Genomic DNA, 25,156 nt, shown 5'->3' with positions numbered 1-25,156 from the left:
AAATAATATTTATTCAAATTTTAAAGGTAACAAAAAAATAGAGAAAAAAGAAAAATAAAAAAGACAGAAAAAATACAATCAATTAAAAAAACAAAAAAACAAATCGAACCTTTACATAGCTTTCTTTCCTTTACTTATTTCCTTGACCTCCTCACACCTTCCCATTTTTGTATTCTATTTCAAATTATTATTTCAGCAAATCCTTCCAACCTTGTTTTTATCTTAATAATTTGTCTTAATATACCATAATTTTGCATTCTCTCTTTCACCAACTCATTTTTACTTAATCCTTTATGTCATTTCTACTAAAACCACATAATTTTCTTTTTCCAACATTTTTCTAGCAATCCTTAATTTTGCAATATTTTTGAAGATAAACTTTAATTTTTTTCCAATCTTCTTCCACCAACTCTTCTCCTTGGTCCCGGATTCTGCCAGTCATCTCAGCCAGTTCCATGTACTCCATCACCTTCATCTGCCATTCTTCCCGGGTGGGTAGATCTTGTGTCTTCTAACAGTAGCAGACTAATTACTTTCTCCTTTTCAATCACAATCAAGCACTTCACAAACTGCCTTGCTGCAGCCGTTATTATTACTTTGTCACAACACACCAACCAAGTGAGCCATTGTTCTTCCCATTTTACAGGTGGGAAATGGTGGCAAAGCGATAATGGGGTGTCCCAAGGTCATGGCTGAGAAGGGATATGAGCCTGTGCACGTGCCCATCCCTCTGCTTTCCTGGCTGCCTCTCAGAAGAACTTACACACACAGCCGTGACTGGTGCCATTCTTAAGCAGTAATTTATGTTCTGGAAGAATTATCATCTTCCTGCTTTTACCCCTCTCAAAGCACCAAGGCTTTCACCTTCAGGAAAGGGCCAAAAGTTAGTGCTGGAAGATCTGATTTCCACACAGAAAGTCCCAGCTTTAATCTCTGGCACTTCCAAGTAGCGTAGAAGCCTGGAGAGTTGTTGCCAGTCAGTGCAGACAACACTGAGCTGGATGGGCCAATGCTCTGACTCAGCATGAGGCAGCTTCCTCTGTTCTTGTGCACTTTCTCTGCATGCAATGTTAGTAATCAGGTGGGATCACAGATTGTGGATGAGTCAAAATGGCTAAGAGGCACTGGACATAGGAAAACAGTAAAGGTGACAAAAGTTCGCCTTGGCCTATGCCCCTCCAGAATGCTGAAACGACACAAGCGCACACTAACTCTCCAAAAGTGTAACAAGGCAGCCCAGAATCCCAGAAAACTGTCAGAGAGAAGCTGCCAAGACTTCCATGTCAATATCCCTCCTGCTTAGGCAAACACAGGCTCTGCTCTGCTCTGCAGAAAAGCCCATTAAAGAAAGATTTCCTTCAGGAGGCAGAGCAAGCAAACGGAGGGAGCTCAAAGCCTTGCCAAGACTCCATGGCAGAACTGTAGCAACAACGAAGATTACCATCAAAGCAACGCTGCAGGCCTCTTTGCAATTCCAGAGCAGAGGAAGGCAAACCACAGAGCTGAGGACACATTCACGAGGAGCAGAACCCTGCATATAACACTGTGCATCTGCCACAGAGACCCAACCCCAAACTTGTATAGACCGGAGGTCCCTGAGTCTTCGCAGGTGTTTCTCATTTGGGATGTTTGCTTACAGTTGGGGTGGGGAGCCTGTGGCCTTCCAGATGCTGTGCTCCTCCAGACTACGACTCGCCTCATCACCATCCCCAACCATTGACCATAACACTGATGGGAGCTGGAGTCCAACAACATCATGGGGTGGAGGTACAGATGTCTCATCCTCCTTCAAGTAAGGGCATCGGACGCCTGTACAACCACCAGGGAATCCTCTATCTCACAGAGCAAGCCGCATCAGCTTCACAGCCACAGTGACTTGGAAAGAGGCCTGTGTCCTAACAACACTGGGGGCAGCAGCTGTCAAGCTGCAGCAGGGGTGGGGAACCTCTTTGGCCCAGGAGACCAAGCCTTTATCTCCCCCCACCCCTGCGGGCCAACTCTGACAGGTGGGTATCATGAGGATGTCAAGTGACTAATAGGCAGCCATGTGCCACACCAGCCAATGTTGATTCGTGAGGGCAACACAAAGCAGCAGCCAGCAGGACTGAACCCTCTGCAGACCAACCGATGAGCAGAGGAAAGTGCTTCTCTCTCTTCGCAGCATGTAGCTTGGCTGGTGTGCCTGAGACATCTGGAGCCGTTTGCTCTCAAAGCACTTTGCTCAGGGCACCTTCTGTCTGCTCTGAGCTCCTGCACTGTGTGGGCTTGGGAGGCGTCTTTTGAGTGGGTGGGTGGAAGAGGACTAGACAGCCTTTTGCCACTTCCAAGTCTACTATTTGGTTTCTCCTTCCCATACATAATATTTTACAGATTTGTTGAGCTCCACCTTACTGTTTTTAAATCAATTCTCCAATTTCCCCCAGGATCATTTTTTATCTGTGTTAAAGACTGTATGATGAGATTCTTGATGCAGTTGTAACTCTGCTCTAAGAATTCCATTCTCCCCCCCCCCCCCAAGTTCTCTTCCAGAGTCAAGATGCTCTGACAGTCCTCAGCTCTGTGATTTTTTTCCTCCCTTCATCTTTTAAAGGTTTCCTCTGGCAACCTTCATGAAGGCAAGGACCTGTTTTAGGAGTTTAAGGTTAAGGCGGGCAACTTTCCAAATCATGCCCTGCAGCCAACAGCCCCAACAGCCATTTTTCTCACTCTGGGGAGGGGCTTGGCCCCCTCAGCAGCCTATCTATGGAAAAGAGGGCTTCACATCCGGACGCGGGTCTTTGGTTGCCATCTGCATGCAATGTGCAAATGAGAAAAACTGCTGTTTTTCTGTGATAGGAAAACCTGACTCTAGCAAAGGAAAGATACAAAAATTTCCTGGGTGTGGGCAAATTGGGAGAGAGGGGATCTGGATAGAGGCCCCTTCTTCAGCCCTGTTGACCCCAGAAAGCCATAAGGAAGGGAGGGAGTGAAAGAAGATGAGGCGCTGGAACTGCGCTTGCAACCTGGCACCTCCGCTGTGAGCGACAAACGTCAAGATACAGGTGCCACAATCAAAGAGCTCTTACTCATGTAAGAAGAGCTTGGCTGCAGCTGGATCAGGCCAAAGCTGGCCCCTCTAGCCCAGGCTCCTGTTCTCACAGTAGTCAACCAGCTGCCTCTTCTGGGAAGCCCACAAGCAGGACTGGAGTGCGACAGCAGCGATTCTCAGCAACCGACATTCACAGGCCGACTGCTTCTCATACTGTGCAGGCAAGACTAGGACCCATTGGTAGTCATCCTCTATGAATCTGATGAAATTCTCTCTTAAATCCAGCTAAGCTGGTGGCCACCACTACATTGAGTGGGAGTGGCGAGTCTGTCCTGAATTGTCCAACATTCAGCTTTTATAAGATGACCCTGTTGGGCCGATATTATGCTTCTTCCCGAAAGAATGGGGAAATGGAGCAGGTGAGAAGCAAAGAGAGTGCCATAGACAGGATGCCCAGGGCTCTCGGCAGTTCCTTCCACTGCCGTCAGTTCCATCACAAGTAGAAACCAGTAACAGCTGGGAGAGAGCTGTGCCCGAAATCCTGGAGAGCCAATACCGAGCTAGCTGCACTGAGGGCACTTTCCACGTTCAAGAGTTTGCCACATAAATTTAGACTCTCTTCTCAAGCATGGAGGTTGGAACAAGGGCAGATCCATTACTGCACTTTCAAGCTTCACTTGTGTGGGCGCACCATTTGTGGTGCCTTCCCTCCTAAAGGTTTATCATTTCTTGAGTTGGGGAACTATATCTCATGGCTTTCACTGTCAAAAGCGATTGCAATTGCCTCCAGATTTGAGGCCTATTTGAAATCAACAAGGACTGTCTACTCCTTTTCACATAAAAATAATAAGTACCCATGAGCTGGCATCTTCCCGTCTAGCCGATCCGATGACGAGTGAATTCCTAGCCTTAAGTCTCAGCCCTGCAGAGGAACTGCTTTTCTTCCTGAGAAATCTTTCTGGATCTATCTTCATTAAAGCTCAATTAAACTGAGGGGAAAGGAACTCTGAAACCCTACCTTTGCCTTCCAGAAAAATAAAATACTTCATGCTGGGTGTAAATTAAAACCAACGTAGCAGCCACAGCACGCAGCAGCAGCCTGGGGGGAAAGACGGGCAGAGGACAGGATGACGTGGGGCTCAAGCATCGGAGCATCGTCCCTGGTGCCAAGACATTCCTGAGCATGGCGAGGAGAGCTCCCTGCTGCGGGAATGTACACAAATGCACGTGGACGGGAGGCAGCCCAAGGCTCACCTACCGAGGAAAAGGAGATCGGGTCTTTGCCAGGTTTGCCCCTCCTCATCTCCATGCCACCGGGATCCATCATCTCACTGCCCATAAGCTCTCCAAGCAGAAAAGGAAGAACTTGGGTCTTCTGTTCTTATCATCATTTCCCACTGATGGGTCTCTTTGTCTCCACCAGCTGCCGCCCCCCCGCCCCCCAGACAAGCATGTGGCTGAATGGCAATGTGGGAAGCAACCAAAGTATTTCTGAAGGGCTTCACAATGCCCCCAGCTTTGGCTGGAGACCAGACACCTGGGCAACCCACTGGTCTGCCCTCTCCAACCCTAAGATCCGCTTTACCAACTTCACAACCCATTTCTGAAGATGTAGATGTTACAACAACTCATTACCCTTCCGTTGAGCAACGGTGCCCCTTCATTTTCTAATGAAGCACCAACTTCTCTTAATTGCAGCAAGAAATGAAATCTACTTTACTAACACCAAAATGGGCTGTGTTAATATGATGCTTAGGACCAAAGTTTACAATGCATTTTGCAAGCTTTCAAGTTCCACAGAATTCTTCTTCAAACTGTAGTAGCTAGGATGGGCTCCAGGAATGAGAAGTCCACAAATCTTGAATTTTCATGGTAATTGGCCAGTTTTGTGGTTCCTACCCAACCAGGATGTACAAAGGAATTATTTATGTATTCTCCCTCCAAAAGGAAATAAAAACATTTTGAAACAAATTCTAAAAAAGTTTTTAAAATTCTCAACCAGTGAACTCAGTATTTCCAGAAACAGTATCTTTTAGTATCATCAAATGCCTGGGTAAACAGGAATGTTTTAAATTCCTCCAAAAAGTAAATAATGAGGGAGAAAGACGCCCCTCACCAGGGAGTGCATTCCACGAGCAGGGAAGCACCAACTTTGAAAAGGCACTGCAATGTGCTAGAGCCCAATGAGCAGCCCCCAGTGGCGGCATTTGGGAGCTGAGGGGGGCACCTTGGCCACGGTGGGCTCTGCAGACAACCACAAAGTGAGAACCACCGCTGCTGCTGCTTCCAAGTGCCTCCATCACTAGGGATGATGGGAGAGAATGCAGGCACCGCCAAAGATCCTGGTACAGGACCAGATTTTTCCTCAGGGTGGATAAAAATCAATGATTTAAAATGAATAAATAAATAAAATCGGATTCTTTTGATTTAAATCGGATTTTTAAAATAAAATGCTTTTGGTGGAAAAAATCTTTCTAAAGATAATTTTCTATTTAAGTTACATTATAGTCCAAAGGCTATTCATCAGGAAATAAGGATTTGTTTTAAGTTTTTTGTTGTTGTTTTTTAAAAAAACCATTTAACCACATCAGTTTACAAACATGAATACATATGCTTTATAATGTTATTGTTTTAGTTAAATAAATTGTTATTAAGGAAAATGATTATTTTTCTCCTTCCAATAAAGTACAGCAGAATAGTTGTCCAAATATAAACAGTTAACTTATTAAGCCTCACAATAATTTCATAATTATCTGTCTGTGTATTTCTAATAGTATAACCAAATCAGTGATTTTTGATGTAACTGTAAAAACTACTCTGAAAATTTATTATTCCAAAAATGAAACCTTCATCTGGTTGTCAATATTAAGATTATACCAGTAAGAATGAGTCTTTCTGTAAAAAAAAGAAAGAAAGATTTAAATCAAGTCATACTGACTAGTGGTTTAAATCAAGTCTTACTGACTAGCGATTTAAATTGTGATTTAAATCAAATCCACCCTGCTTATTCTTTCTCCATAGTTTGCAAGGCTATGTTCCCTGGCCTGGAGAAGAAGAGAAATCTTTCACAGTATCTTGGACAACCAGAGTCACCACAAAGAGACCTGTGATGGCCAGAGACCACATTTGTGCATAACCTCTCTAGGGGACACCTGATGTCTCGTACTATGAACTGAGAAGGCCGTAGCTATTCATCACTTCTAACAACTGCACAGGTGGAAGAAATGGCCCGTGGAGTGCAGCTCTCAGAAAGCAGCCCTGCTGAGCTTCTGCAACATGCGCTGGGAGTTTTGGAGAAGGCAAGTAGCAGCAGAAGCAGCAGCAGCAGCAGCAGCAGCAGCCGGGTGCCGACAGCACCAGACACGGCTGGGTTGACTAAGCCCACTTTCCTTCCTCTTTGGAGCTCTGGTTCCGGCAGCAAGGCAGGAATCCCAGCAGACCCCGGCGGAATGGAGGTAAACTTGCCTCCAAAAGGGCAGCCGTAAGCCGAGACGAACCCAGCGCACAGAGGGGGAAAATAAATGGAAAGAAAGTTTCCACTCCTCACCTCAAAGCTGCTGTGGGTTTCTCTCCCTTTCTGGGTCAGAGAGAGAGAGAGAGAGAGAGAGATGATCGTTTCAACTATTCACTGATGTCATTTTTTCCAGGATAAAAAAAGCTCTCCCTGCCAACCCCCTCTCTTTTTCCTCCCACATAACACACTTCTATGCAAACACTTCAAAAATCAATTTGGGGGAGGCCAGAAGACAGAGTAATTCCTTCCCTCTTTTTATGAGGGCACCCACACCCGTTCTTCGGCAGGGGGGCCTCACACCACACCCAGCCCCAAGCCGAGAGAGAGGGCAGCTCTCTGCCTGGAGAGCCCAAAATAGAAGGGCCGCTGGGCTTCCTTGCCGTGCCGGCGTCTGCACACAGGCGGTGATACGTCAGCCAAGTGGCTAAGCTGGACCACAGCAGGATGCCAGGCAGCACTGACCTCTCTGAGGGCAACAGCAGGCAAAGCAGTCTGCCCACCACTGCCCAATAACCCAGCCACCCTGGTTTCCTCTGGCTGGCATGCATGCTGGGCCTTGCCGTGTGCTCAGAGGATAGGACAGAAGCTGAAACGAACAAGCAAGCCCTCAGCAGCCCAAGATGCCCACTTGCAACACCCCTGCGAAGCCCAGGAGGCAGCATACAAGGCTTGGGTTCCAATGCCAGCCACACACACAGAGAGAGAGAGAGAGAGCCCAAGGCAGAAGGACAAAAGACAAGCGAGCTGGATCAGGCCCCTGGCCCACCGAGTGCAGCACCCTGTTCTCACAGCGGCCAACCAGGCTGGAGCTGTCAATGGTTTTCTCTCTCATCAGGGGCCTTGAGAACTCTCTTCTAGGGCAGCTTATGAACACAGTTAACAAACAAGGCTGGATTTGGTTTCTGAATGGTTTAACCCATGCCTGCAATGTTCTCTCTTCCAGCATTAGAAACTGGGATACAAAAGTTAGGAGCCATATGGCTCCTGGGACCTGGATTGTGGGCATAAAAACAGAATGCCTGGTCAACAGTTTTCTTTCTTCAATGGATTTCTTTTTAAAACACAGATAGCAGTAGTTTTACTTTATTTTTATTTGTCTGCCGCTGGGTGAATCAGGGGATTAGCAGGCTAGGGAAGCAGCAAAAGACACCTCTTTTGCTACCGTGCTACCCCCCGCCAAACACCTGATTCACTTGGTAGCGTAGCAGCAAACTTTTTTTTAAAAAAAATTGATGCCTGGTGATTCAGGGGGTCAGTAGACTAGCAAAACAGCAAAAGACATATCTTTGTTTTTGCTGCTGCTGCGCTACCAGGTGAACCAGCTATTTGGCGGGGTAGCGCAGTAGCAACAGACGCGTCTTTTGCTGCTGCACTACCCTGCTGACCCCCTGAATCACCCGGCCAGGTAGGTGGAGATGCTAGGAGCCAAAGGTGGCATCTCCATCCAGTTGCAAAAGGCCGGCTGCCAGTCGCAAAATGCAACTGGCATCTGCTAATTTTGGGCGCTGCTCTTGACTGTTGGGTCTGGGAAGTCAAAGCAAAAAGTGGTTTTCAGTCATCCCTGCAGGTTATGTTTCACACTGCACAGCAAATACAACCTATTTTTCAAGCAGCTCCTTGCCCAAACTCAGGAGGTGCCACCATCCATGACTCTGCCTACTGCTGCTGGCACAGCATCCTAGTCAGTCTCCTCAGACCCTCCTTGCTACCTGCCCCTAATCTAGCTAACCCTCTTCAGCCCCTCCAGTCTCAACCTCCACCCCCCTCCAACTGCTGGTCTCTCCCATCACTCCTCAATGCTGTTAGCACCAGCCAAGGTCCTGTGGCTGCCTACTTGCCATTTCCGGCTGGTTTTTGTTATAAGTGAGCTGGTCCTGAACACCAGTTCTCTATACCCACACAGAGATCCCTAATGTTTTTTTAAACTGTGCTTATATATAAAAAGTAAAGAAGGCACTCAAGACTTCCAACAATTACATTTCCAGTACAATTAAAACCGGGAACCATTAAGAAGTCAGAGTAAAACCAACTAAAACAAACCCACAGCCAGCAAGATTCCAGTGCCCTGAATGCCTCCTGTGCTTCTTGAAAAGGTCACAGAATGGACCAGTCTCACCTCCTTTGAGCAGTCACCCTTGAAAAGGCTCTGCCCTGTCTCCTTCAAGGCAGAAGGCAGAACAGGCCCTCCAAAGATGAGAACAATTGAGAGGCAGGTCCAGGCAGGAAGAGGCAATCCTTCAGATGCCCTGAGGGTCTCAAGTCCTCGATGGCTTTATTGGTAAGAGCCAGCACCTTGAACTGGGGCCAAAAACAAAGTGGAAGGAATTGCAACTTAAACACGACTGGTAGAATATATTTAGAAAAAGTGAAAATCTGCATTTTATTATGGAACTCTTATGATTATAATTGTATTTCTACACCTGTTTTGATTTTTATATTGTACAGCTATTATGTTAAGCACTGACATTTGTTTTCTGTATTGCAAACCCCCCTATGGTCTTTTGGTGGCATATACGTTTAAATAATGATAGCAATTCTAACCAAGGCACTTTTCAAGGGAAATCCCACATACAGTACTCTGCCGTAATCTAACCCAGATGTGACTACTATCTGTATGAAAAGCAAAAGGTTGAGCTTTGCAGGGCTGTGTCTATTCTGCAATTCCATGCAAGCAGTGAAAAAGCACAACATCTCATATTGGGTTAAGAAGACCAACTGCAGAGACTTGTGAAAGCCGCAGTAATCTTAGTGTTTAAAGTATGATTTTAAGTGATTTTTTAAATGAATAAATGCACACCACCCTGGGACCTAGTGGTGAAAGGCAAATATAAATTCAAATAAATACAATTTTAAAAAGCAGGCTTCTTTGGGTAGCCTTGAAAACATGTGGGGACCAGATCCATGAGGTGGTAGAAGATCCATGAGGTGGCAGAGCCTTAAGCCTTTCCCTATTGCCAGCAGGAGGAAAATCATCTATCCAGAGGCAAGCGGAAGCCAAACAAACTCAGGAGTGGGATCTCAATTGCCTGTTCCCTGCTGAAACTCTGGAATCCCAACCAGCTCAGCGGAGTCTGATATGCCTCCCAAAGGCATTTCAAAAGATTCCTCGGCGTGACTCTGTGCCCATTTCTCCTGCATCATATTTGCTGGCATGATTTCTTCATTATGCTTTGCTTTCCCTTGCACACTGAGGAGAGCCTGGTTTAACAGCCTCCAGATTAAGAAACCATATTTTCTCCCCAGGCTTTAAATATGCTCGCTACACCCAGTTCTGAGCTCCCCTCTCTACGACAGCGGGGCGAGGAGGGCCAGAATCCAGCTCTCCTGAAGCATCACATTCATTCCTGTGGCGTCACCACAGCCCTTTCTGCAGGATTCCCTCCTGTTTCCTGCACCTCCTGCCCAAGGCATTCTACTTTCTCCACAGCTGATGCTCATGGAATGGCTTCCCTCCCAACTCCCCCAACACGGACTCCTTCTGCATTAAGAACCCTGCAAATTACACCTGGAAGGGCCTCCTTTCAGAAGTAGCCCAGAGCAAGCAGGGCTGCAGGAGACCCCAGCAAACTCTCATGCCCCAGGGGAAATAAATGTGGGGCGTGGGTGGGTGGGGGATGCTCGAATCCTGGGGGCTTCCACATGGAGAGCAGGGTGCGGTCCATGTGACAAAGAATGGCCATCCAGCTTTCTCAGCCAGCAGCTAAAAAACCTTCTGCCCTTACATCTTCCTCTTACTCATGGGTAGGCAAACTAAGGCTCGGGGACCGGATCCAGCCCAATCGCCTTCTAAATCCAGCCTGCGGACGGTCTGGGAATCAGCGTGTTTTTACATGAGCCGAATGTGTCCTTTTATTTAAAATGCGTCTCTGGGTTATTTGTGGGGTATAGGAATTCATTCATATAATTTTTTTTCAAAATCTAGTCCACCCCCCCCCCACAAGGTCTGAGGGATAGTGGAAAAAGTGTTGCTGTTGTTTTTGGATGAAAAAATTCTTTATTGAAATTCATTAATCTCAATACAGATTTAACTTCAAACATACACATACAATACATTCTTAAATTAGTTTAACTTAGAATGTTAATTTAACCTTCTAATTCCACTTGGGGGGGGGGCGGGGAAAGAAAAAGTTTGCTGAGCCCTGGTCTTACTCCTGGTGGCTGCCCAGTCCCACTCTCAAGCCCAGCCTTCATTTCCTTATTGGTCTCTGCATAAGCACACATGGAAGACACCTGGGGTTGCATCCAATGACACTTCTGCTTCTTCCTCTCCCCAACCCATATATGCCCCCAAAATCTGCTCCCAATGGTCCCTCAACAGTCCAGAGCTTATTTTGAGAGGCAGGGGGAGGCGGGAAGAGAGGGAGAGGAAGTCCCTTGCACCAGTGAAGCTGCAGCACTGAACTGTGTCCAGGGTTCAAGGGGTTTGCCAGGAGTAACAGACTTTGTGAGGCATTCCAGTGAACACCAGGCTACCACAGCAACTCCCAACCTAGTGTACTCCAGGTGCTGGTGGATATGAGCTCCCATCATCCCTGGCCATGATGGGTGGGGTTAATGGGAGCTGTAGTCCAACAACATCAGGAGGGCACCAGGTTGGGGAAGGCATGTTTACCATAGGACACTTAAAGTCACTAACTGGGAAGAGCCACAGAGAACCTCAGGGCTCCCCTGGCAACTTTCCATGACTCTCAAGGGGAAGGCAGATTAAGCCTTTGGAGAATCTGTGCCCCAGAGCTGCCACCCTTTGCTGTGTTTTCCTTTAAGCCCCTTCAAAGTCTTGTCAAAGCAACTCTGGTATGAGCAAAGACTGATAATTAACTCTGAGTGTAAAGCAGTGGCTCCCTACACAGAAGGAAGAGGACTGCAGCCCTTGGATGAAGCCCTGTCGATTCCCCTCTAACATGCGGCTAAGACACCCAGTCAGCTTTTCAACCTTGGGAGAAAGTGCTGGCATGGATTTCAGCAGCAGCAGCAGCACCTCAAAGCATGTCCCCTCTGCCGTGGGTCTGGCAGAGAAGCAGACATTCACAGACAGCTTTGCTGAGCTTCACATCATTTGCAGGAGGGAAGGCCGAAGCAGCTGTGAGCACTGGTGGGTTGGGAAGCCATGCCCGCTCGTGGCGCAGTGAGTTCAAGAAGCCGCCTGCCAGGAGCACATTCTGAATGATTCCCCCCTCCCTCAGCTAATCAGCTACTGAAAGAAGAGCTCCCTCCATCCTGCCAGGCACTGCACACTCTCCCCCCGCCACCCACCTCCTGGTCAGCTGCACCATGAAGGAGGGAAGTGGGCTTGGAACAGCCGCTGGCTCGCGGAGGAGCACTCAACGCGCCGTCATTCATTATCCACCGACATATGGAATAGTCATTGTGGGAGGAAGCAGAACCAAACAAGAGCCCCAAACTGCTTCCTCCCAGCGAGGCCTTGACAGCCTCTCCAGCTCCCGGCCATTCATCTCCGGGCAGCTGAAGGGGCGGGAGGGAGGGACGCTCGGTCTGCCCAGCAAGCAAGCAAGTGCGGCACACACAGGCAGTGTTGGGGGGGGCAGGGAGGGGAAGGAGCACAAGAGCAAGGGGGCCGGGGATTTCCCCAGCTCCAGCCCTCCGCCTGACGGGGACATAGCTGCACAGGCGGCACCTCTGCTCTCCCCACTGTGCAGCAGCCACCTCTGCAGCCAAGCGGGGGTGCAGTGGGAGACGGTCCAAGGCGCTGCTGCAAGGAGGCAAGGCGAGCAGAGCTGCCTTATCCGGGACGGCCCAGCCAGGCCACGCCAGGAAACCAATTTATTTTGTTGTGTCTCTTCCCAGAACACACGGTAGAGAAGGAGTTGGGCGGCACGCCAGGCCCAACGCCGGCGGCTGCCAACTGAGCAGGAGCTCAGTAGGAGGAAGTTTAGTCTGTGCTCCGTGCAGGAGCAGCCGTGTGGGCCTCCCTCCGCTGCTTGCTAGTCTTCGCTACACAAACCCACGCAGGCCAGGAGGGCGGCGAAGATGGGGTGGCGTAGAGGGGAGAAGCACCAGCGCTTGCAGAGGGGGCAGGCAGGTGAACAGGAGCGGAGCCACAACACTGCTAGTACGGCAGTCATGCTCCGGAAAGGAAGCAGACTCATCCCTCCCCACCCCATTCTCTGCTAAGGAAGCCCAGTTCTGCTGCCAACAAGGCAACTCAGCAATTTGCACACTTTCACTGCCTTCTGCTCACCTTGCTACCTCTATGATGCAGACAGGAACCAGGTTTGCAAATAATCAGGAAGGGAAACAGGGCTATGCCAGGAGGAAAGGGCATGGAAAAGAGGGATACTGGGTCTGTAGGCAGGACTGAAGAACCAAGAGTTGTGAACGCCCCCTGGATCCCTTCCCCTCGGCCCCAAGTTTGGAAACTGCAAGAGATCAGAGGACAGTTCTGCACCAGATCCCAAACTGCATACCTATGTGTACAATCACAGATGTGGATAACACACTTCGTCCCAGCCAGGCCCTGGGCCAAGGCTCCTGGGGCCAGCCTCCCGTCCCCACAGGACGCTGCCCGGCCGGGCCAAACCTCACAAGCCAGGCACATCCAGGGGGTGAGGGGAAAGGGCTGCACCCAACTGCTGCCTCTGGAAAAGGCACCTCTTCTGGCAGGACACCTTCTGCCTTGCAAGCCTTGGCACTGCCCAGCAAAGAGCAAAGACCCATTGCCAGCTCTCCTCGCTGCTGCTTTGGCTGGTAACACTTAGTGGCACAGCTGCAAGAACAATCATCCAGCTGGACAGAATTGCCCTGGGAAGGAGACAAACTGCAAACCTAGAAGGGCTTCTCTTTTTAAATCCATGACCTCATAGCAAAACACCTCCACTTGCCGTTCCATTTGGAAATGGGTAGAGGAATGTGCCCAGACAGAAAGCCCAGGGCAGGGCAGATCCGAAAGGGGAAGGCTGGGGAAACCAAGAGGAAAGATGGCGGAACAGAGGAAAGGAAGCAGAGCTCCTCCGTAGGAGTGCGCGCGCACTCATTCCACTCATTCTCCCCATGCCTCCGTTCTATGCCCATCCCCAAAGGAGGACTTTGCCAAGCCTGCAGCTGCGCAGGACAGGCGCCAAGCCACTCACAATCTGACACTTGCCAGGCTGAGTCACGCTACGGGTTCAGCAAGCCCAGCATCCTGTTTCCAATGGGGGCCAGTCCCATTTTCCCCAGCAGGAGACAGAGGGTAACTGAGTGGGTTGTGTGGTGAAGCTCATCCTTTGCTTCCATCACTGGGTTTTTACGCCCATTTTATTATCCTCAGTGTGATCATCAAGCTTTTCTTCTGAATGTAGGCTGGAAGACTCCAGAGCAGGGATTGTCACACTTCTAAGTTCCAACCTATCAGGAGTACAAAGCTCTTTGCTAAACCTGAGTTTTTCAATTTGTGTCCTTAGGCTCTTTGAAACAACCTTCTGGGCTCCCAGTCCTCATGCCTGAAGATAGAGGGACTTTAATTACCCGAAGCTTTGCGTCTCTAACCAGAAGCACTGGGGACACTGGCCTTGCCAATCTAGAGTTCAAGGGAGCAAGCGTGTGCCTCGGGGTTACAATGCACAGCGAGAAGCGCACGTCCTGGGCACAGGAAGCAGCAGCATCAAGACTCTTCTGGAGGAGAGATAAATGCAATTACAGAAAGAGAGGGAGGCAGGAACAAAGCCACTGGAAGACTCTCTGATGTCAACAGGTTCTGAATCAGTGCTCCCCTCAATGGGGCCCTGAAATAGGACCAGCTGGGGAGGGAGAGACCTTGGATTCAGACATGAAAGAGCTGTGTCCCTGGGTAATGCTCGAGACATTACACAAGCGTGCGTTTTGTATGGCCATATATTTCATTACGCTCTCAATCTCTATTCCAGACCCGGCACTTCCGCAGCTCCCGCTCCAGACCAGGTGGGCTTCTAGTCTGTGGATGCCCTGAACGCATGACTCTGCTGGGTCAGAAAGGCAAGCAGGGATTTCATTCCTTGGGATGCCAAGTCCAGGTCCAAGCCCCCTGCTCTCTTGTGGCCTCACCCACTCAGACTCCCCAAATAATCATCCCACTCAGACAACACCATATGCAAGCAGCACTCCTCTGTGTCACCCTGGGCAGCTAGCTCTGACTGACTAAAAGCTACACGAGAATTTGATAGGGAAGCCTGTCCCAAGTCTTTCCTAACTGGCTGCTGATTCAAATAGCCTCTCTTAAAGTTATAGGAAGACCTTCCAGAATGCACTCTTTACCATCCAGCTCTTGGGTATTAGTAAACACTATCAGGTCCTTCTCTGGATTGACAACATCCACAAACCTGCCCCCCCCCCCGATGTCCCTCATTTCCTGCTTCACAGAAGACGAACCCAGCCAGCTTTAAGCAAGTCTTTAAGGTGCTTCCGTTGCTTAGACTGGGACTACCACATAGGGAATCTGATAGACTGGGTGGAAGAATGGGAACTGGAGGCAAGCAGTTGCAAATGCAGCCACACGCTTGCTAAAAAGGAATGACAGGCCGTGCTAATGCTGTTGTGGCAGGCATTGTGGGGAAGAGATCAGGCTGCTGGTTGAGAAAGCAGAACTGGAGAGAACCAATGGCAGGCTGGTGGGACAGGGGAATGGGGAGGGAGCTTTCCTGTCCTTCAGCCAGAAACTGAGAGAGTTCAAGGACACGGGAGGTGACAGGAGGTTAGGAATGCTGACCCACATTCTGCTTGCTGAGAAGGAACTAACAAGTTATTCCACTGCAATACTCAGAGCAGATGTTTCCACAAGAATGACAAAGGCAGCAAGGAAATCCCTGTCTTCTTCAACTAAAATGCCAACAAATAATTCAATTATGTCTTACAGAGCAGACTTTTGTAAAAACAAAACCAAAACAAAACAAAAAAAGCCACCTCCTTGTGCTGATTCTGTCAAGGAGAAACAGCTGTGTCCATGTGACTCACCAGAGCTACATGACACTCAGGCCACAACAGTCAACATGGAACAATTCTGCCCCAATGTCTCAAACTCAGAGACCTCCCTATTTCCTTGCATACTTCTGAACTTTCCGCAACTTCTCAAGAACCACCTCTGCCCATATGACCTGACCTGGTCCCCTGAAATCCGCGTCTTTTGTGGCAGGTCTGTGGGCTGGCTCCCCGCTTGAGGAATGCTCTCCCCAAGGAGGCTTGCCTGGTACCTTCGTTACATATCTTTAGGCACTAGGCAAAAACATTCTCCTCCTAGGCCTTTGGATAATTAAGCAATCTACGGCCTTTTAAACTGCGTGTGTGAGGAGGGGAGGTGTTGTTTTTGTTTGTCACAATGGTATGTATTTTTGTGTTTTTATATTGTAAACTGCCCTGTGATCCTTGGATGAAGGGCAGTATAGAAAGTTAATAATAATAAAGAATACAACTTTAAGAGGTCTTGGCAATTTTGCAACAAGACCATCAAGGGCTCATTCGAAGTGCATTACCTATTGTAACCTCCAGACCCTTTTCTGCTGTGACGCCTATCCAATTATCCTCTCTTCAGCGTTGTCAATATTTTCCTCTTGTGTTTACCACCATTTACCTTCCTCATTCACCTGGAATTTAGTCCAGTTACTTAGCGTTCAACACTAAACCATCAGGTTTTTTTCTTCCTCAGACCATGAGCCCAGAAAAATGCAGCCTCTTACATTTTGCCTGAGGAAAGGTAAACAATGGTCCTCCTCCTGCCTCAAATCCCACACACATCCTCTTGCAACTTTGCAGGCACAAGCCAACCTAATTGTCCCCCCTCCTCCAGCCTTTTTCTCACTGCCCTGGAGCCACCCCATAATCCACCTCTCTGGGCCCTGTGTGTGACTAACAGCCTCATTCGCTGCTCTTAAGCTTCTTGCAGGATGTTGTCAGTCTCTCTCTCTCTCTCCCCTCCCCCCAACACCACCAGTTCCTCTGTAAAGAACAAACATCAGTGTAACCCATGCCGCCAAATGTCCATATGACAGAAAAAATGGGTCAGCAGGGGCTGAAAAAGCACACAGGAAACACCGAAACACAAGGAGCCAACTCACTTTTCATTCAAAGAGCAGGAGACCTTGATTTGTTTAGCATTGCCTAGGCTGCCCTGGCAAGCCATCACTGCCCACAGATTAACACAGGAGACCACCTTACCTCCTCATCGGAGCTGTCTTCCACATATTCATTCTGCAAGAGTGGCTCCTCCTGTGGATTGTGTTCTGTGCCCTTGATCTTACAGTGCGATCGCATTTTCTTCTTGGAAACCTCTTCAGCCTGAAAGACAAGCAGGATGGCAGAAAGAGTTACCATGGAGAGGCTGTGTGTCTTACACAATTGCATGGGAGACCTCCCAAACTACACAAAATGGCCAGCAATGAACACTCAGTGTAGTGAGGGCCTCCCTCCCTCGGGCTATGGGCTAAGGTCTTCTACTACATAGATCCTGGCATGAAAAAGAAATCGTTACAGTCCACAAAGTTGAGACCTGCAGCCACCCTCTCCCAGGAGAATCTCAGAAGCGTAGATTTGGAAGGGTCATCCAGCCCAACCTCCTGCAAGGCAGGAATCTCAGCTAAAGCATCCATGGCAGATGGCCATCAAAGCTCTGCTTAAAAACCACCACCTTCCAAGGGAGTTTGTTCCACTGTTGAACAACTCTTACAGTCAGACATTTTTTCCTGATGTTTAGTTGGAATCTCTTTCTTGTAACTTGACGCCATTGGTTTGAGTCCTACCCTCCGGGGCAGGAGAAAACAATCTTGCCCCCTCTTCCGTGTGACAGTCCCATGTGACAGATATTTGAGTATGGAGAAAGTGGACAGAGAAAAGTTTTATCCCTCTCTTATAACACTCGAACTTTGCAGGCATCAAATCAAGTTGAATGTTCAAAGATTCAGGACAGATGAAACCAAGTGCTTATTCATGCAGCTCATAGTTAAACTGTGGAACTCACTCGCCACCAACTTGGATGCCTTTAAGTGAGGATTAGACAGATTCATGAAAAAAGGCTTTCAATGGCCACTAGTCGTGATGGAGGCTATTCTCTGCCTCCACAGATGGAGGGGCCATGAAAGCAATGCTCCACCTCCACACCTGGGAGGCTGCTGAAGGAATACCAGTTGCTGGAAACCACGGGGGGCGGGGGGAGGGCTCTTCTGCGCACGTCCTGCCTGCAGGCGTCTGTCTGTCTCCTGTCAGAACAGGATGCTGGACAAGACGGGCCATTGGTCTGATCCAGGACAGACAACAGAAAGCATTTCTTTGCAGAATGCAGAATGAATCCCCCAAGTTAGTTGTCAGAGGATCCCGTGATGGCCGTCTCCTTATGTAAAATCAGGGAGGTAGAGGGGCAATTCTGCATATAGGTCACCCTTCCTCAAGGTGGGAGCCCCCACTGTTTTGGACTACAAACCCCATCAGCCCCAGCATCATCTGGTCATGCTGCCTAGGGCAGTTGAGAGTTGTAGTCCAAAGCAGCCAGAGGGCACTTTTCTTGGGAAGGCTTACCTAGAGCATACTGTGGAAACCCCAGATGACACAGCAAGCAGTTTCCATGTCTATGCTTTACGCATGGACAGAATGGCAACTTTCAGTAATTTAGATGGCTTGGCCTATCAGCAGCCATGAGCTAAGAGGCAGCAGGCGTCTGCATATACAATAACAGCAGGAGAAGGCTCCTACTTTCTACGCCGTGTTTGTGGGCTTCCTGAAGGCATCTGGCTGGCCACTCCTGGCAAGAAGAGGCTGGGCTAGATGGAACCACCATAGTCTGGTCCATCAGGGCTCTTCTTAGGATCTGAGACAGGACAGGATCCAGCCCCAGCCAGATTCCAGCCCACGGGCCTGGCGTTCCAGACGGCACCTACGCCTTGGCCTGGCGTGCGGGTGCAGGCAGAACTGCACATCCTTCCCTGTTAAAGAGATTCACCCTCCTCCCCCGCTCAGAGGGGACCCAGCCTGGAGTGGGCTTTACCGGAGGATTGGACAGAATAATCAGAAAAGCAGCCCTACAAAGCACCCCTCCTGGGAGCAGTAAAATCTGCACAGTGTGTGATCACCTTCTGCTGTACACAACCCATAGCACAGCCCTTTCTGCCCCCCTCTCTGACTTCCACCCTTCTGGCCAAGGAGAGAAAGTGGGGCTGGGGGCCTAGAAAGTACAGGGCCAACTAGAAGATGGGATTACAGCAAAAACAAAGGCTTTATTAAAGTCTTTGAAAAAAGGAGATCGGAGGTAAGTTTTTTCCCAGGCTTTTGGCATTGAGAAGGTTTTGTCTGTCTCTCCCGCTCTCCCCCCCTAATTCTCCTTCCTCCCAACACTCCACGAGCTTGGAGAAGAGCCCCATGCTGCAGAAATGGGCCACTGGTGCAGCAAGCCACCCTGGCGACCTGCCAGGTCATGCCAAGGAGGCCCGGGGTCACTGCCAAGGGCACCCTGGCCTAGCAAGACTGGCCCAGTTCCTCATCCCTTACAGGCACCAGAGCTGCCTCTCAGTACACCTCCAGAACAAGACATGTGGAGCAATGCTGCTGTGGAGACACCCACAGTCCAAAGCGCCCCTAGAATGACCAAGCTTCCCTTCCTGTTGCTGCGCTCCTGTCCCTCTGGCAATCAGCTGGAAGAGAGCTAGGACAAGGCAGGCTGGTGCGGGCTCTTCAGACAACACCACCCAGTGCTTCTCCTCTGGCAGAACATTCCAAGGCTCACGCTTTGATTCTCATTTGTTCATTTTCAAGATGGAGGGGCAATATTGTGCCACCCTCCTGACTCAGATGTCGGGTAGGGCTCTCAGCTTAGGTGAGATGAAGTGTAAGGTTCTCCCAAGCAGCTTTTATCAAGTGGCATATAAAAGAATTCCCTTGGTGACAGCTAGCCTGGATACATGCTGGGAACCATCCTTCTTGCACAGCAGTCTTGTTCTTGGATTTTTCTACAGCCACACTCTCTGCATTTTTGATAAATGGACACAAAACGGGGCCTCGCTTCCTGCCCTGAGCAGTCAGTTCAGAATCTCCTGCAGGAAGGTGGGCAAAGAGGCCACCAGAGGGCAGCATGCAACTCCAAAAGGAATGTGCAGGGGGGAGCAGGGGGCAGGAGAGACAGCCAGGAAAAGCAATCGGAAGGAGTAATTGCAGCAGCTGCGGCAGCCAGGGCTTCCGAGATGAAGAGGTCAGGCTGTGAGCCGCTGTGCCTGCATCTGCTGATTCAGCAATGCTTGTGGCCAGGTGAGAAGCACTGGCTGGTGATGAAAACTCACCATGGAAGCCACTGAGAGAGTTCAGTTCTTGAACGGGTGACGCAAGGGCCTGTTCTGCAACTCTTCTCTGCTTTTCGGTAACCGTCTGTATGACTCCTTTAATCTGAAAACTGTGCTGCAATATTTATTACATTTGTACTGACCACCATGAAAACTCTTCTAACATGGCAAATGCCTTTCCGTCAGAAGCCCTACAAGTGCTTCTTCAGTTCTCTCTTTGGCACCTTGGGGCATCACCAAGGAAATCCAGGACTAGCAGGACTGAGCTCCTCTGTGCAGAGGATGCTGGTCCCATGCAACTCTCCAATGCCAACTGGAAGAGAACCAAGCTCCCTCCCTGCCAAGGTTAGAGGGATGCAAGTTCCTCTCTTCCTTACCACCCGGCTTCCTCGGAGGTCTGTGAAGTCGAGTGCCCTCTTCATTATTTGAAACTTGAATCCTACCCTTCCTTCAGGGAGCTAAGGCCAGCACACACATATTGCCTCTACAGTTCTAACTCTGTGTGAGATAGGTTAAGCTAAGACAAGGATGTGCCCAAGGCCAACCTTTCAGCTTCACAACAGAACAGAAATGGCACCCAGGCTCCTTAGGCCAGCAGCCTGTCGCCCAATGAACTACCCAGGCAAAAGCTGGCCACTGCGGCTGAAGGCCTGCCAGAGTTTTCCAAAGATGAAACTGCCTTGCCTCCCGCTGTTTTGTGTCTGAACACTCCACAGAATTGTGCATGCTTGCAACTTAAGACAGCCTTCCAGGGACAAAGAATCATCTATTTATCACAAATTTATCCCTCCTGAGCCAGCGAAATCAAGGGAAGTTTATTAAGCCCTAGGTGAAGCGTCTTCCTTTGCTTCCTCCACCTCTTCCTGCTCCTATGCACAAGAGAGGAGGTTCTGCCTTGAGGAAGGAGACCCACCAGTAACAATATAGAAGAATTCCCAACTTTGGAGCACGCGGCAGAGCTGCAGCACGCACAGGAGCTTTCCATCTCCATCGGCGGCTGATGGCTGTCTATTCCGTTCTACACGTTCATGCTCCCCAGGATCCCTGCCAAGTTGACTGACTGCCAAGCCCTGATGAATAAGGCTGATGACAGAAGCAGAGAGGCCTTGCGCATATATATATCTATATATTTGCTATTATTTTTATTTACAATGCACAGAGCATCAGGCTCTTGACACCGAAGAAACTTACTGTCTAAAGCCAAGCCAGAGGGAAAATTGTGTGCTGGGAGAGGGAAGGGAGCCCCACACGCCAAAAGCAGCTGCTCAGCTCAGCTGCAACAGGAAGGCCAGAGCATGAAAGGCACTGACATGTTCTCTTAGGCAAAACAGGCCGGATCATGGACAGCAGCAAAGCCTCACAGATCAACATATCAGGGAGTCCTAATAGGAGTGCAAATATGGGAATGCAAATATGCCAACCTGTCGGAAACCAGTTACAGTACTCAAGTAAGCACATCAATCCACATATTCAAAAGCTTGCCTAGTCACTTCATATCAAAAAGGGAAGGGTTCAGAAAAGAGCCATCAAAATAATCAAGGGGATGGATTGAGTCCCCTATGAATAAAAGTTGCTGTGTCTGGGACTTTTTAATTTTGAGAAAAGGTGAGTAAGGAGGGACGCAATAAGAAATTTATAAAGTTATGTCTGGGATAGAGGTTGTGGACAGAGAAAAGTTTTTCTCTCTCACACACAACGTTGGAACTCATGAGTGTGACATGAAGCAGAACGTTGGACGATTCAGCAGATACAAGAATTTCCTTCATGCCAATGGCCCAGCATTCTGTTCTCACGGTGACCAGATCCCTGTGGCAAACCGGCAAGCAGGACATGAATTCAACAGCACTTTGCACACCTGCCGTTCCCAATATTAAGAGTATTAATAGGCCTACTGCCTTGGACAGCGGAGGTGGAACACAATCATCATGGCTAGTAGCTATTGGGGATGGCAACATTTATTTATATCCCACCTTTTCCCCAGAAACGGGACTAAAGGTGGCTTTAAAAAATCAAAACACCATGGATAAAACATAAATGGCAATTGTCGATTCTCCTTTAGGTATCTGCATGATTATGTCAGGGGGGAAATTCCCCTCAGTATATCCTTACCAAGAATAACACATCCCTGCTCTTCCCTAGGGAAGCACATTTTATATTCAATGGGAGAAAAGCCCATCCAGGTTGCAACAGAGTTCTTTCACTGAGGATCTCTCTCTCTCTCTCTGAACATGCATATAAATTTGTTCGCTTTGCTATTTATTTAAAGCCGTTTATTTTGCTTTTTCAGGAAGATACCTTGCAATGTGACAGTGATATAGGTCTTCCAGAAAATTTTGATCTGGAAAACGCCCCAGGGCATATTAGGATAATTTGCATCAATAATATTTTAGTTCACATTGGGATATTTTCTGATGCCCTCTAGAGAGTACCGTATGTTCTGGCGTACAAGATGACTTTTTATCCCTGGAAAATCTCCCCAAAAGTCAGGGGTCGTCTTATACGCCGGGTATACGCATTGGGAAGGAGGAGAGGGAGCCAGTGAGCAGAGGCACCCCGTCTGCCGTTGTTGCTCCTCCTCCTTCCCCACAGAAGGGGACGTGGAAAGTTCTTCCGAGTGCGGCGCTCACCTGCCTGCCTGCCTGCCTGAGGCTGCTGCTGCTGTGACGGCACAGGCAGCGGAGGGGTGTGCGCTCTGCCCCTGGCAGCGATCAAACTCTATAACTCTAAAATTGAACAGCAAAAGTTGGGGGTTGTCTTATACGCCCAGTCGCCTAATACGCCAGAATCTACGGTAATCTAATTTAGCACATTTTACTTGTATTTAGTAAAACTAAAAAGGATACCCCATGTTAAACATTTTGTACCAATACAACACACATATTTAATCTAAAATATGTGAGAAGAGAAATTAAAGCATACTTATTGAGATTTAAATGTTACGTAAAAAACAAATTGGTATACTTGTATAAATGCAAATATTTCCTTTATATCCATGGTAGAGAAGTTGAGCTCCTCCCTTGCCACCTCTCTGATAGGTCCTTGAGACTGTCCACAGGCCACACCCCTTACCTGCCCTCCTCTGCACCCTCCTGGCTGGAACGTGTCCTTGAATGTGCTAATGCCTCTTCCTGGCCTGGATGGAGGTGTGTGCACTTTCCTTTACTTTTGCATGGCTAGAGAATACAAAGCTAAGTCACATTCTTTGCTTCACCCACAATTAGCATGTGACTGCTGGAAGGCTGCCTATGAGGGAATGAGGACCTTGAGCTGAAGTTTCCGCACCCCTTCCAGACGTAACTGAAATGTTAAAAAAACCAAAGGAACTGAAAACTCTTGGCTTACTAATACCTTTTAGCAACCGGAGACCTGTGCATGCTTCACACAGGGCTGTATCCAAAGCTGCTGTTCCAACTGCACAATACTCCCGTTTGCACAATGGCTCTTCCTCATGCTCTCTCCTGCAGCCTCCATGCACCCCGAGAATACACTTTCCGGAGCATTTGGGGGTGCACAGGGAGAAAAGGCTGGATGAATCCCTAGCCGGAGTTAAGATTGCCGGAAGAAATATCAACAACCTCAGATATGCAGATGACACAACCTTGGTGGCAGAAAGTGAGGAGGAATTAAAGAACCTTTTAATGAGGGTGAAAGAGGAGAGCACAAAATATGGTCTGAAGCTCAACATCAAAAAAACCAAGATAATGGCCACTGGGCCTGTTAGGTTGTGGGTGAACATATCAGATGACAGCGATTCTTCAAACAACTCTTGTTTATTCACAGGCCAGAACAGAACTGAACAGCAAACAGCTCAGCCAGCCTGCTCTTATAGGTAGCCGGCTGTCAACATTGTAGCAACAACAACCCAGGGTTTCCCGCCTAAAATAACTGACGTGGACCTGAGTGAAAACTATATACATGATACTCCTGGAGGGCAGGGTGAGAACTTCAATACATAACAGGGCCCATCACCTCCTGGCAAATAGAAGGGGAAGAAATGGAGGCAGTGAGAGATTTTACTTTCTTGGGCTCCATGATCACTGCAGATGGTGACAGCAGCCACGAAATTAAAAGACGCCTGCTTCTTGGGAGAAAAGCAATGACAAACCTAGACAGCATCTTAAAAAGCAGAGACATCACCTTGCCAACAAAGGACTGTACAGTAAAAGCTCTGGTTTTCCCAGTAGTGATGTATGGAAGTGAGAGCTGGACCATAAAGAAGGCTGATCGCCAAAGAATGGATGCTTTTGAATTGTGGTGCTGGAGGAGACTCTTGAGAGTCCCATGGACTGCAAGAAGATCAAACCTCTCCATTCTGAAGGAAAACAGCCCTGAGTGCTCATTGGAAGGACAGATTGTGAAGCTGAGGCTCCAATACTTTGGTCACCTCATGAGAAGAGAAGACTCCCTGGAAAAGACCCTGATGTTGGGAAAGATGGAGGGCACAAGGAGAAGGGGACGGCAGAGGACGAGATGGTGGGACAGTGTTCTCGAAGCTACCAGCATGAGTTTCTGAATCTCGGAAGCGCTGCCACTGAAGGAATATGTGATTTCTTTGTCCAGAACCTCCCTCCTGAAAAGCTACATGGAAAGAATCACCTAAAGACACAGTGCCATAGATGCAGCACTCCAGAGTATTCTATACAGTGGTACCTCTGGTTGCGAACGGGATCCGTTCCAGAGCCCCGTTCGCATCCTGAGCAGAACGTAACACGCCTCATTTTAAGCATCTGCGCATGCGCGAGCGGCAAAACCCGGAAGTAACACATCCCGTTACTTCTGAGTTGCCGCGGAGCATAACCTGAAAATGCTCAAGCTGAAGCAACTTTAACCTGAGGTATGACTGTACTTACAAGCATATTTTCAGGGGGCAAGGCGCCTTCTGACTTCTCCTCGACCCCACTGTCGTGGTCTTCCTCCTCATCCTCTGTGATGCTGTCACTCCCAGAATCCTCTAGTCCAGAGAATAGACTTTCATCACTGTCTGTCAGATCATCACTTTGCCCTTCTTGCTCCTCAAGGGGAAGAATGAAGAGAGGCTGCCAGAAGGAAACAGAAAGCATTAGAAGAGTGTACTAGCAGCGGTGTCAAATCCCTATATTGTAAGCCACCCTGTGATCTTCGGATGAAAAGCAGCATAGAAATTTAATAAATCATCATCATCATCATCACCATCCCCTTGTAGGCCAAAAGGTTTTCCCAAACAACGCTACAAGCATCACTTGTGATGTCAATAGGCTGCAGAGACAATCACTAATTACCGTCCTTCCAATAATTGCCTTGGGCACTGGAAATTTATACCCTGCCATTCAGATATGACTCTTTTCTTCAACAACCCACCCACCCACCAATGCTAGATCCAGTTCTTGTTGAGACAATTTTACCCAGCTT

At 48.6% G+C, this 25,156-nt stretch overlaps 2 protein-coding genes across 3 annotated transcripts in view; one reads left to right on the top strand and one right to left on the bottom strand.

Annotated features, from left to right (window-relative positions):
• FBXL6 (F-box and leucine rich repeat protein 6) overlaps window positions 1-25,156 on the top strand; it is a 173,768-nt gene that overhangs the window by 32,801 nt on the left and 115,811 nt on the right. The gene's annotated exons all lie outside the window — the stretch shown is intronic.
• Window positions 1-25,156, bottom strand: part of BOP1 (BOP1 ribosomal biogenesis factor) — a 65,610-nt gene that overhangs the window by 38,886 nt on the left and 1,568 nt on the right. Inside the window, exons 2-3 of one of the 2 annotated variants that reach the window (XM_079984306.1) lie at window positions 24,619-24,804; window positions 16,665-16,784 (exon numbers count right to left, since the gene is read on the bottom strand). In XM_079984306.1, coding sequence (XP_079840432.1) covers window positions 16,665-16,784; window positions 24,619-24,804 — 306 coding nt within the window. Of the gene's footprint in view, window positions 1-16,664; window positions 16,785-24,618; window positions 25,061-25,156 lie in introns of those variants that run through there. The other variant, XM_079984305.1, reaches the window with a different exon arrangement.

This window comes from Podarcis cretensis, assembly GCF_951804945.1.
Source record: "Podarcis cretensis genome assembly, chromosome: 7".
NCBI classification, from domain to species: Eukaryota; Metazoa; Chordata; class Lepidosauria; order Squamata; family Lacertidae; genus Podarcis; species Podarcis cretensis.
This window is presented reverse-complemented; position numbering and strand designations above follow the sequence as displayed.